The 14,686-nt window shown below is 35.6% G+C and overlaps 1 protein-coding gene across 1 annotated transcript in view; it reads left to right on the top strand.

Moving 5' to 3' along the window:
- Negr1 (neuronal growth regulator 1) overlaps positions 1-14,686 on the top strand; it is an 819,223-nt gene that overhangs the window by 528,085 nt on the left and 276,452 nt on the right. Inside the window, exon 4 of the mRNA XM_027949536.3 lies at positions 590-721. Within this exon, the coding sequence (XP_027805337.1) occupies positions 590-721 (132 nt within the window). The remainder of the gene's footprint in view (positions 1-589; positions 722-14,686) is intronic.

Genomic DNA, 14,686 nt, shown 5'->3' with positions numbered 1-14,686 from the left:
ACTTTCTTGAGTGATTTGTAGATAGTGTTTACAGCCTAAACTTCTTGGCAACATTAGTAATTTTGGAAACAGAAATGCAGCAATGATTTTATGGATCTTTATACTCTTATCAAGCTATCTGGCTTGAAACCTTGTGTATGGTAGGAGATTTCCCCAAAAGAAAAGTAACATTTAGTTAGGTTAGGTGTCAAGTTGCTAGCTTACACTATATAAAAGTCAATATGTACCAAGTCATATTAGTGAATTTCATCTACACTGCTAGGAGGTTGTTGAACTCAATTATAGAAATGTGCAGAGCTCTATTTGATGTGTGAGGAGGTTAGGAGACCACAATCAATTAAAAAGAACACATGTATATCCTGTTCTGGAAAACAGTTGTTTTGGTATCCCTTGTTCTGCTTCTGCTTTTTTTTTTCTCTGAGTTTTCCTCTGAACACAAGAGAACAAAGAGTTTAATAATTCCCTAGTTTCATTTGGAATTGTTTTGTCAGCAATATCTAGTAAGAAGTCATGCGTTTATGTTTTACTTGAATGAAGCCTCAGGCTACTACAATTAAACATGCTGTTTTTTTTTTTTTTTTTTTTGTAGCAAAATCATTTGAAAATGGACAATATTTGGACATTTATGGAATTACAAGGGACCAGGCTGGGGAATATGAATGCAGTGCGGAAAATGATGTGTCGTTCTCAGATGTGAAAAAAGTAAAAGTTGTCGTAAACTGTAAGTCTCATCACCATTTATCAAGATAACTTCTGATAAAATATTAAATACTGTGGAAAAATATTGTCTGAAATTGCTGCTGCTATTTTTTTAAAAGGTGGTCTATTGGTAACTATCACCTGCTGACAGTGAAAAAGTATACCTGTTGGAATATTGATCAAATTGTTCTGTGTAACATCAGCTGTCCCAGCCAGTCCCCCAGAATTATATCTTTTCCAAAAAATAATTGTTTTTTATTGTTTTTTTTTTGGTTCTTTTTAGTTATACATGATAGTAGAACCCATTTTGCTATAATTATACAAGCATGGGCTATATCTCATTCTAGTCAGGACCCATTCTTGTGGATGTATGTCCAGCATTCGATCTTATGAGCAAATTGAAATGTTTCTAATATCATCCTAGTCCCCAGCATCCTAACAGCACCTTCTCTTTCCTCCCTCATGGGTTTCTTCTGGCAGACACAAGAAGAAGTTTAAGTGTGTAGCTCTATTCAGACTTGATGAAGCCAAAGTATGATAGTCTCCACTTATAGAGAAGACCTGTGCCGTGATGCTCATACTACTTGGACAGTTTAATTGTATTAACTTGGAAATTTTTGAAAAAAAATGAGAAAGATGTTTTCCATTGTTTTAGTCAGTTTTTTTTTTTTTTTTTTTTTTTTTTGCTGCTATGACTAAAGCCCTTACCAGAAAACTTGTAGAGGGGGAACAGTTTATTTGGGGGCTCATGGTTTCAGAGGTGTCTGTCCATAGATAGCTGGCTTCATTCCTCAAGGCTCCTGATGAGGCAAAACAACATGGCAAAAGAGTATGGAAGAGGGAGACAGCTTAGATAATGATCAGAAAGCAGAGAGAGAGACTATACTCACCAGATACAAACTCTATATCCCAGTGCCATGCCCCCAATTCCCAGCTCCTCCAGCCACACACTACCCACCTACAGTTACCACTCAGTTAATCCCTATCAGGGATTATTTAGGGATTAACTCACTGATTGAGTTAAGACTCACAACTCAATTATTTTCCTCTGAATTTCTTGCATTATGTCACACATGAGCTTTAGGCAGACACCTAATATGTAAGCCATAACACCATGAACATCATTATTAGAAAGTTAGAATATAAGTCAGATACTTGCAGAACCATCAATGTTATTAAATCACACCCTTTGTCTAAATGCCTCCAAAACACTGAAATAAGACAATTTTCTAATAACATCCTATTGCAAATCTTATTGTCTCAATAGTAATGACTAAAGTTGAATTTAATGCCCCTTAGTCTTTCTTTAAAAAACGTTCACATCCTTTAACTTTTTTCATATAAAACACCTTTAGGATAAGAATGCTTTACCAGAAGTATATACAACCTGCATCTTACTTTTTAAATTCCATTTACACATCTTTCTACATATGACCCTTGGTAATAATTGCACATTGTGTAATGCCACAGATCAGAGGAATTGTTCCAAATATATCCAGGAATGCTAACACTAATCACTAGCTATTTCATATTAATATACATTTTTCAGTCTCATGAGCCAAAAAATAACTTTCAGAACATGCCTAGCAGTTGAGTTGTTTGCTAGATCAAATCACTGTCATCAACTAGCATTTGTAAGTGACCAATGTATACACTAGGGGTTGAACTATCTCTATTAAACCAAGAAAATGTGCATGATACCATATCAGGAAGCAGTTTTTGGAGCAAGATTTTTCAGAGTGCTCCACAAACAAACCGTGGTAGAATCACCAGAGAAGCTTATTATGAATGTGAACATAAACCCTGTTGAATCAGAATCCTTGGAGTATATGGCCTAGATTTCTGCATTTTGACAAGTTCCCATTGATTCTCAGGACTCTTGTTACAGAGGGCTAGTTCTCATACCTCTGGAACTTTCTGAAATAAGAGGTAACAAATAAGAAAAAACTACCAACCATTTTATTAATGACATACTTACCTGAATATATGTGAAGTGACTTTATTATTGAAGGGTTGGAAAAAGAGAAACATGATAATAATTAAGGAGTAATTCTTTTTAGCAGTGACTACTAAGAAATGGAAAAGTAGAGTTAAACTTGACAAATAAGCCAGGCACACAGCCCAGCAACCCAGCTTGCCTAAAGTCTCAGATCTAAAAAATATGCCTTTGGTAGGGATAGCACTGAAAACCCACCTGCTATATGGATTTGCATGGGCCCATACTCCATACATAATCTCCATTTTCCTTTGTTTCATATGTTCTTTTTTTTCTCTAACTTTAGTTTATTGTTATTTAAAATTTAATCTGATTTACAGTTTTCCCAAATGGCTGAGGACTTTAGACTTTGGAAGATTAAGTTAAGGCAGTAGAAACATGGAGAGAAACTAAACAGAAAGAAAGACACATCAACCCAATTAAGTTGTCCTATAAAGGGTATGGATAGAGAAGAGAATCCATACCATAAACCAAAAAGACAGAAACTGGAAGAATAAGATATCAAGAACTACAAGAGTTCTGCTAGTTTCATGGATGCTGGCAGAAGACAGACACAAAGGTCAGGTTAGTGCTCTGAGCAATAGTCATAACCAGAGTATTGTCATTTTCTAGCATTAGTTTCTCAAGCTCCAATGACTATAGGGTGTTATGATGAGGACTAGCTGACTCCTATACATATCTTACATAGTAGCTATGCCACAGCTGAAGCTGGGACACTCAGTTTCTTTATAACGGCAATGAGAAAACCTGCCCTTCGCCACAGAGGGAGACATTACATTTATTATAGTGGACCATAACCAAACCTGTCCTATGATTCAAAGGGAGAACTACTTCTACCATCTAAGATTGTAAAAAAGAATCAAAAACAAATCTCTCAGTGTCTCTGCATGAGAAATTCTCAGAAGTATCAGAGTCCCGTGAAGAACTATCTTCCAACACAAGATGGAGCAGGAGAGTTTGGAGCAAAATTCCTTCACCTGAAGAAAGTACTTGAATTCTTTTTTTTATGATGCCAGAGAACTTAGAATAAGTGTAGAAGATTCTGTGAATTACTCTATCATAGGAGGATAACAGGAAGATAAAGGTAAAAGTGGGAGAAAATGGAAGGGAAGTACTTCTTTCCCCATATTTTTTATTGGTGCATTATAGTTGCACATAATGCTGAGATTCATTGTTACATATTCATACATGCATATAATATGACAATATAATTTGGCCAATATCATTTCCCAGTATTTCCCCTTTCCCTCCTCTCTCCCTCCCCCTGGTCCCCTTTACTCTGCTCATTTGTTAGGAAAGTACTTTCTAAGTCATTACATGGACTACCTTTTTAAATAATTCATTTCAGGTAGGTAAAGTAGAGTCATAAATGGAATGTTGCTGCAGATATGACATTAATTTCTCTCTCATTAAATAATGGATCCAACATAATTTTTAAGTAATTTTAAATAGTTTTGTCTTTTGCCTCTCCTTGAATCATACTCTGAAAGCTTTTTATGAATGTTCCATGAAGTAGTGTTTCACAATGATTGTGCTTATTTGTCTTGTGTTTAATATTACTTGTGTTCTATAATACTGATGTCACACATATACAAGTGATAGCTAAGGTGCATAAGTGTGTGTATGAACAGTGCACTAGTGTTCCTGTTTGTGATAAAGTTCACAGAGTTTTAATTTGTGAAAACTGTCCCTTGAAAAGGCAAAGATTGAGAGATACTTATGTATTTTACCAAGTTCATTTCCCAAAGGAAATAAGCCAAAACCAAACTTTAGTCCACCAGAGTTCAGAATTGAGCTCAGCATTCTCTGTTGCTAGCATGAAACCGCACATCACCTGATAACCTGCAGACTCCCTGAGGATGGTGTCATGCCAGGATCAAGGCAGGTCTTCATTTTATTGCTCTTAATCAATATTGATTGTACATATGGAACTGAAATAGCTTTGTGAGTTATAATTTGAAGAGAAACTCTATTCTTTTTTCCAAAATAGAGTTCAAGATTAAATTTAATAAATTTTCATAAGCTGTAGTATAGTCAGTCATGTGTTAAGTCAATTTGAGAAAGAGATTTAGGCCCCCTGTAAGTTTCAAATGTTTACTGTTTTATAGTTTGTCTAATACATCTGCCACGTACAGTATATATATAAAAACACATGTATAATAAATAAGAGCCTATTTGAAAAAAATTGTGTGTATACAACTTTAATACAGATTTCCATTCAATTTAGCCAAATAGATTCATGAGATGATTAATATAATTGACTTACAGAAATTGGGCTGGTTTGCTGATTGAATAAATCAGTTCCTTTTGAGTTATTCAAACAAAGACTTACTATTAGAGAAGAAAAGTTGTGAACCACTAAATTTAGGGTGTGGGATTATTTCTGAATAAGGTGACTGTAGGTAATTATTCTCCTTGTATATAACTATATTTACTTTATTTATGTGTATGTGTTTCTTATTAAATTGAAAACAAACTAAAATAATAAAAAGTCACATACGTTATCATTACTAGATCTTGGGAGGCTAAAACACATGTGCCACACACACACATACACACACACAGGAGACACAGAGAGATAGACAGATCGACAGAAATTTGGAGCAGTTAAGAAGCCAGCGAATTTAGTTTTGGACAGATTCCCCACCTTATTTGAACTTGTGTTGTTTCTCTAGCCGTAACTTTGTGCCCACAATTTTTATTGTCAATTACAAAATAGAAGAATGAATAAGTCTCAAAAAACCCATGGACTTAACTGAATGAGGGAAAACAGGAACCCCTGAAGACTGAAGGTCTAGTAAGGAAAGGAGAGATCGGAGTCTAGGAAACCAGCAAAGCTAACTCATTGTAGGTCAAATCATCATACAATTGTAGATCCATGCAGAAAAGCAGAATCCCAGGTCTTAGAAATCAGCAAAGCCTGGAAGATTCAATTCTTTCTGTTCTGTCTGTGGTCTTGTGACAGAGCCTTTTTTCTCTACTCTCTTATATATTCTTGTGAGGAAATGCTGTTTTTCAGAAATGTGGTCCTTGTAGTCAGATATGATTTTCTTGGCTATAATTATTTTTTAAAAAATATTTAGTTTTTAGTTGTGGTTGGACACAGTACCTTTATTTATTTATTTTTATGTGGTGCTGAGGATTGAACCCAGGACCTCGCATGTGCTAGGCAAGTGTTCTACCTGAGCCACAACTCCAGACCACTGGCTATAATTATTAAGAAACAATTTACCATTCCATAATTAATGGGGCTTTGAGAACCTGGACAAGATTTACTTTACCTGATTTACAATTTCTACTCTTGCAAATTTGAGGCAATTATATGATATATATACATATATAAACATTTACAAATATATAAATGTAAGATCAGTTTACTCTAAAATGTAAGCTCTATATGGGAAGTGGTTTCCCCTTCTTTGAAAATTGATATGGTTCCTGTCACTTACAGCAGTACCTAGTCCACAGGAATACATCAAAAATTAGTTATTGAATGAATGGATTATTAAAGAGATTAGATTCTCCCAGGTGAATAATTCTATTAGGCAAAGGAGAGAGGAATTATTAGGTTTGCTTCATAAATTTTTTCTCCCAGGAAAATGAGAACATGATATGTTGACTAACATCCTTCTGATACCATTTTTGTTTCCTATCAAAACTTTCAGGTGGATCCATAAAGATAACTTATAAATATAAATTTGAGTATAAATATAAAGATATTTGTATAGTGCTTTCATTCAGAGAGAAGCAGCATTAATTCCAGTTTTTACAGATGAAATAATTGAGATACAGAGAGATTAAAATGTTTAATAACTTCCCTGATTTTTAAGAACAAAACAAAAACATGAATAAAAGAGTTTATTAAATTAACTGAAAAATATAGAGTCAACCAGATTAAAGTGAAAAGAGCTTTGGGTATTATTTCAATCTTTACTCATGATAGATTCATAGACTGACCATTTTACTTAGTATCAGAAATGATTTTGCATATACTTTGCAGTAAAGGAGAAATAATTCTTCCCATGGTCAAATAAATAGTAAATCCATTTTGAAGTGTGCTATAAACGAATTTTTTATCCAATATATCACTAGCACATATTTGTGCATTATTTTGCATCCACTACATAGTCATTTATGCAAATGTGCACCATGTCTACCAATATAACTAGCCCCAAACATGTGGAATAGAATGTCCCAAATAGTATAACTTAGAACAACTGTATGAAAGCCTGAAATGAGGAACCACAGGGGAGAGGAAGAGAGAGGAGAAGGCTTTTAGGAAAATGACCAGTTTTCTCAGGCTATTCATAAAATTTTCTCTAAAACCTTGGACAATTTAGGCAGACATGTCAAACTTAAGACTAGAAAAATCTAGAGATGATAAGAAGCCATCATTGTAAATAAAGAGACAATCCTGGCATTCAGTATTTGAGTAGGGCAAAAAAAAAATGCTATTGTGGGACCAGAAGACAATGATTGTTGGAAATCATAGTCTTCACCTTAGTTTTTATTTATGGCTCCATTTTATGCCCCATATAACTTTGTGTTTAACTCCTACTTTACATTTTATTATAATTTAGTCCAAATTTGATGCTGTTCTTTTAAGCTAATTAACACTTACTTAGCCATAACAATTCAGAGCATAAAAATTACATTCAGTTTCCTGTGTACTTCAAATGAAGTACTAGTTTATATTCCATCACTAGAGTAATAATGAAGCACTTCAATACATCTACACATTCATTCATTTAGTTACTTATTGCTTAGCATGAGACAGTCAAGATGTCAGTTCCTAGTTCACTCTCTAGTACAGGAGAAACACAAAAAATTAGATTGTTACAATACAGTGTGACAAGTGATTTGATAAGCCAATCATAAAGTGCTATGCAAGGCTCAAAAATGCACTAAACACAGCCTTGAGGTATCACTGAAAGCATCTGAGAGGTCTTAACCCTGATGGAATTTAAAAGATGAAATTGAATTTGACAGGAAAGAAGGGTGTTGTAGATAGAAGCAGCAGCAGCATTTGCTTAGCCTCATAGGAGTCAGGGGACAGGGAATTGTTGCTTAGTCAGGCTGCGGTGGATTGGAGTGAACCAAAAAAGGAAACAGAAAGAAAAGAACATGGGCACCACAGGGAAAGCAAGACCAGATTGGGTAGAAGTTAATGAATTCACATAGGGATACTTAGACCCAGTGCTTCACAATCAAACAATAATACCTTTGAGATAGAACTGTTCAGAGTAAACTCTGAATATTAAGTAAGTGTGTTTAAATATTTTCATTTCCACAACTGTGGAGAATACTTGGAAGATTTGTTTTGCCATGACAAAAGTAAGGGAGGGAATTAAAATGATAATACTGAGAATAATTCGAACTGAAAGAGAAATAAGGAGCTAAGAAATCTGAGGGAAATCCCTGAAGGTATTGAACAGGGAATATTACAAACATGGATAATCACTCCATAAACATGTTTTTAAAGAAAACATTTTTTTCAGAACAACATAAAAAAGTAAGACTTATTTCTTTTCTCCTTGGAACCATGTGATATGAAAAGGTCAAATTAATTCTATGGTTTATGTGATCCTTCAGTTGAAATAAAACTGTTATTAAATATATGATTAAGGAATCCATGATTTCTTTTATTAAGGGAGATGTAATTGATTCTCTGTTTTAAATGTTAGACATACACTTGGATTAATAACTAGTGTGCTGAGATTCTTTTTATGAGTCTGAGACCAAGTTTAACTTAAATGTGTTCTCCCAACCTTTTATCTAAATTTTGAGAGGAGTTTACTATTAATAATCTATGAGTGATCTTTTCCCTTTTGTTCATGGAAAATCAAAAATGTGTCTGCAGCAATGATATTTGCATATTTCATTGTTCTTAGCTTTTCTAAAAGTGAAAGCTGAAATAATTTCATTGCTTAAAAACATAAACAAAACTTTTTGCTAGAAAAATCTGTATTTTCTTTAGAGCTCTTTCTAGGTTGACATTCACCACTTCAGAAAAAGTTGTGTATAAAGTAGTATATATAATAAGGTTTGATGATCTGCTAGCAAAAAGGAAACAACTTGTAACAGGGCAAAAATGCTCTGGGTTTAAAAGGACTCCATGCCAAACTGAAAAACAGTGTTAAAGTTAGGAAGGAAATAACAATAGAAAACTACACGTATGTATGCCTACATACATACACTGCAAATATACACACATTTGTGATGGTGTATTTATCTAGATTAAAGTTCTTATGTTTTGCCAAACTGGCAAAGGGTCAAACTCAAAAATCACAAAGAGAGTTCTTCTTAATATATTCTTCAAAATTATTTTAAAGTTGCAAACTTTGCATTAGTCCATATAAACATAGAGTTTATAAACTTGTATTTATCTAAATCCAGCTTTATCAGCATGCTTTCTCAGTGAATACATACATCAAGCAAAGTAATCCATGGAATTGAATTCTTTTTAACACAACACTTGAGAGCCATTCACAGAATGGAGCAACATTGAATTAATCTTGGGTCTTTGCCACATCATCATGGTTAAGCTTCACAGAAAATGCCAAATATTCTTATGCCTGATAGTGCACATGTTTATGAGGCTTGTGTATGTGTTAGAAGAAGTAGAATGGAATGATTAGTGGAAGAGTATGGCAGACATAGCGTAAGTAAAGATAGTATATAGAAAAAAATTAGAAGAAAAAAATGGGAACAAAAGGGACCCACTTGTATAGCAATACTAAACTACATTATCAAAGACATTTATATAATAAGAAATAGCAATGAATTTAATATGCAGATTCCAGAATAACCACTCACAGAATTTACTGAATAATTCAGACTATGTTATATTCATCTGTAAATAAATGGGTATAATTTGTCTTAAAAAATTTACTAGATGATAATACACATTTTAAGTTTAGGGATTATAGAAAAAAGTAACATAATGAGGCATATTATCTTAATGCATACTAGTTTTTCTGCAATAAGTCATACTTTAACCTAGTCTAAATAAAGAAGAACTCTGTGGTCTGGAACAGATGTTGAAAATGTTTTCTGCATTTAGGACAATCAGCAACATTTACAAGATAGGACAGAGGGAGGTATATCAATTAGGTGAAGTTCACAAATGCTTCATTCATTAATGCTGTTTCATCTTTGTGAGCATATTGGTTTTGTAAAGCCTTCTGTTTTTCTGTGGATAACCAAAGGACTTTGAAGCTCTGTGTAATTCACCTGCAGATTCAGTCTTTGCTAAAGTCTCTCATGAACTGTTCTTCATACCCAAACAGGAAATGAATTAATCTGATAATTTATAACTTCTTTACACATTGTTGTGTAACTCCAAGAATCCAGTATTCTGATATACTCTGATAGAATCTTCTCATTATCTAATGCAATAAAGTTTTCAAGTTGTTTATCAAAATCTGGCTTTATCTCCTTCCCACACCTACTGCTTGCACCACTTCATCCAGCCTGCTTTGAGCTTAGTTTTGGTCCTGTGGACAAATTCCCTTGAGGGAAATGCAAGCAGAAATGATACAGGCCACTTCCTGGAGTGCCCTAAAAATTTTTCATGCATGCTCTGCCTTGCTCATTTCCCCTCTCTGCTAACAGAGATAGTAATCTCAAGTACAATCTTCAAAGTTGCATGTTGATGATGACCAAGCTGCCATTACATTGAACCCTGGAATGACTGTGTGCAACAGAAAACTCTACTTTTTACCCATTTTACTGCTCACCTTTCACTGACCTAAAACATTTTCCATGCATGCTCTTCATGTGAGAACTAAACTTCTCTTGTGCTGACTCATTTCATGTTTACCTTTATTTGTTCCCAGAATATAGCCTCTCCTGACTAATGCCATCAAGGATATATCCCAAAATACTTTGGGTAAAATGTAAATTTTGTATTTTATACTACTTCAAGAATCTAGCTTAGAAGCAATCATAACAAGCTCCCTGAGAAAAGTATAGAGATAATGGCTGTCTCTTCCTCTGTGAAGCATAGCCAATTGAATTTGTGTTTGTAAACTTTGTGTGTTACAATGAAAAAAAAATCTTACAGTATCATGCCTTTGAAGCTACCTGTGATTATACCTAAAATAAAATTAGATTCAAAATATCATCTGGCTATCAACCTGACATGAACTTTCCTGACAAATTATGACTGAAGAAAAAGAAAAAGAAACAATGGTTGTAAAACCTCCCCAAATTAAAATGAACATAAAAACAGAATCTAAAAGGAATTTATGCATATAAAAGGCTCAAGAGTTAAAATATGAAAAAAAAAATTACCTGCTAGGCATAACCTCATGGAAGACAGCAGCCCTACCTCTATAAAAGAAGACATAGACTTCATTTCCTTTTAAGAAACTTCCAGAATGTACCAAAGAGGAAACCAGACATTTCCCCTTAGTGTATGCTTGCAGCTTTTGAATGCAGTTGGAGTAGCATTCCTTTGCTTTCATCCAACTCTCTTTATCAACTGACCCATTGCATTTTGTATTAGTCAGGGTTCTCTAGAGAAACAGAATCAACAGGAAGTATAATTCTAAAAATCAGACTTACTAAGTTGGCTGAAGGGACCAGAAGCTAGATAGTCCACAATGGCCATCTGCAGGCTGGAGAGCTGGAAGAACCAGTAGCTGCACAATCCAAGATGCTGAATCCTTAGAACAAGAGGGATCAATTGTGCTACCCTAGTCCGAGACCAAAGGCTTCTGGAGAATAACTGGCAGAGTCTACTTTGGAAGAATGAAGAAGTGAGAGTCCAATATTCTCAGACAATCACAACAGCAATCAAGAATCCATTCAAGAAGAATGGAGCTTGCATCTGCTGCTGCTTTCTTGTTCTTCCAACTTTTATTCCATCTAAGCCATCATCCTATTGGACAGTGCTGCCCACACTTAGGGAGAGTCTCCATTTCAGCTGGCTATTGATCATGCCAATCATTCCTAGACACACTCTCACTGACAAACCTGTAAGTCTCTAATCTTCCACATCTCTTAATCCAATCAAATTTACAATTCAAACTCCCCATTACATATTTCATAGGGTATGTTTTTTTAAACTTTATGTGTGGAAAGAAAAAGATGAGAAAAGGACTAGAACAACACAATAGAAAGTATAACTCCATTGGCTCCAAGAATTATGGTATCAGGAACAAAGTTAGAAAAAATGAACAAGTAGATTTTTCAAGTTGTATTTGAGTAGTCATTTTGACATCAGAAAGGGAAGAAGAGCTCTGGCACAGACTTGCTCTGCACTTGGCCTAAAAATGTAGGAAACCATCAGTTAGGAAGATTGGGGAATCCTTATTCCCCACCTATCCCTGTGTGGGAAAGTGTTCATTCAAACTAACACTCTACAAAGGAGGGAGAAGGAGGACTGGGAAAGCCTAAGTAATTATATACTAGAACAAGAAAAAAATAGTATATATATATATATATATATATATATATATATATATATATATATATAAACAAACCCATTGGGCATGAACATCTTACTTAAATTATTGGCTATAACAAAAGGAAAATGACAACTTTTTTTTAAAACACACCTACTATTAAGCACTCAGAGTTAGCTCAACAAAAATATAATAAAATCATAAAAAAAGACTGAGATGAAAGAACCAGAGATTAAAACAATAGGGTTCATTATAAGGATAACTACTCATGATGAAAAGAAAGCTGGTGACTTATTTCTTACCATTAATCATAAGAAAAAAAAAATATATATATATATATCTTACAAAAATGCTAGAAGTTAGATAAGATAAGAAATATGTCTTTCCCAGCATAACTAAACTATGGCAATAGCAGACATACAATTGGGATACAGAAAGTATCACAATTGCTGTTCTATGGGCAAAGTGTCCAACCTAGATGTTCCCTAGAGGTGTAGATTCTGGTTTGAACTTGCCAGTACTGAGAGATTACAGACAAAGCCTTGACCCTTTAGAGTAAGAAAAATCACATTAATGATGACCCGCTTCATAAAGTTGGGGCAATGAAAGTATAACACACTCAGGGAAGTCGTAGGAAACAAATAAACAACAACAACAAAAACAACTCACCCTGTCAGGTATACCTCAACTTTGACATGAAGTAAAGAGGCAGGGGAAGGAGTTGTGTGAAAGAAAAACATTCTTCTGAGAATTTGCAACCACAGGCTCACCTCAGTGAGAAAAGAAAATGCAGTCTTTTTGCAGGATACATATTAAACACAGGCATCAAAAATTTTCCAAAGTTGAAATTCTTCATACATAAATTCCCAATTGAAAATCCAGTACATAAAAGAGAAAACAAGCCCACAATGGAAAAACAAGCAAACAAATAACTGTAGAATAAGAGATAAATACTGAAAATATTGGAAACATTCCAAATATAATGTGAAGAAACAGGATGTAAATATGCTTAAATAAATCAAAATGGAATTACAATATGATGAAAGAAAATAATGCTATCAAAATTGATCAAACAATTTTAAATAAACCTCTTCAAAAAATACCAATATCTCAGCTTAAAAGGAGAATCTATGAAAAGCTATAGCAAATTTCATACATGTACATTAAATGTAAATACATTTCCTTTAAAGTTAGTAAGACAATGATGATACTTTTCTCACTTTTCTTACCAAGGCTGATAATATGATCAGGAAAAAATATTAAAAATAAAAGAAGTTGAAAACAATAATTAAAATTTCCATCATTCTCAGATCATGTTATTGCTTTTATACAAACCCAGAAGAATTTACAGATAAATTAATAGAACTAATGAGTTTATTATGGTTAATAAGTATAAAATCAATGTATCATTTTTACATTGCTATTAAGCAGTAAATAGTTTAAGTCCAATTGAAAAAAAAATATTGTTTGCAATATAAACAAAACATAAATATAATTTAGATATATCCAATAAAATATGCCTTTGGAGTCTTTTAAATGCAATTACGAAGAGTTGAGTAAATATAAAGGTTAAAAATAACCAACAATATCTGAAAGACCAAGACACCCTCATATTAAAATACATTGTAGATTCAGCAAATCGCCCCGCGGCTAGAATCTGCAGCGTGCGCTGGGATAGAGACGCAGGGTTACAGCGCTGCAGTTTCTGCCAGCCGCGCAAGCACCGTACTCAGGGCTGAATTCTGGGTTCGAGACGGGGGAAGGAAGCGGTCCATCTCGGTTCTCCACACCGGTCAGACCACAGAGGAGGCCAGCAGCCACCATGTTGGTAAACTGACGTCACCACCCCTGTTTTCGACTGACCGCAGCTCATTCAGCCATAGAACAGGTAATTTCAGGCTGCAATTCGCCTGCGGCTTGCAGACAGATTGCTAGGGCTCAGCGCCTGGGTGCTTCTTAGAACCTGATCTTATCAGAGTGAATACCGAGCGCGGGGTGGCCGAGTTCCGGCTCCCGGAACTTCCCTGGCCCGGGACTAGGAGCCCGCGGAAACTGCTTCTCGGTCCGGGTCCTGCTGAGGGCCGGTCAGGACTCACCCGGTGCTTTGGTTGCCCGGCAAGGGGAACGAAATGCTGCCATTCGCATAGGATACCAACATGGCAGAGATCTGACGTCTGCAGAAAGCGGCGGAGGAGGGAACTTCATCAATACCAGTGGTGACATAAGCAGTTGGTCTCCTGGTAGGGGGGGTGAGGCACAGTCACCCGAGTCTCCTCAATTTGTCGTCGAGCCAGAGGGAAGGAGCCAGGCCGCCGCCAGCGCCCAGAGCAGGCCCAGCGGCTCGCCAGCGTGGTGACCGCGTGACCCCAATTGGAGAGGGGGCGGAGCGGAGGCGCCACCCGCAACCGCAAGGTGGGCAGACCCGCGACCCAGTGGTACATGGGCGTGGTAGGAGGGGCAGGGCAGAGCCGCGGTTCGCGTTTGCAAGGTAAACAGACCTGTGTCAGCCTGGCGGGTCAGGCCCAGTGGCCTGCCAGTGTGGTACACACGTCACCCCAACTGGAGTAGGGGCAGAGCAGAT

The sequence above is a fragment of the Marmota flaviventris genome, chromosome 10 (assembly GCF_047511675.1).
Source record: "Marmota flaviventris isolate mMarFla1 chromosome 10, mMarFla1.hap1, whole genome shotgun sequence".
Classification (NCBI taxonomy): Eukaryota; Metazoa; Chordata; class Mammalia; order Rodentia; family Sciuridae; genus Marmota; species Marmota flaviventris.
Note: the sequence above shows the minus strand (reverse complement) of the source record. Positions and strands in the feature narration are given on the sequence as shown.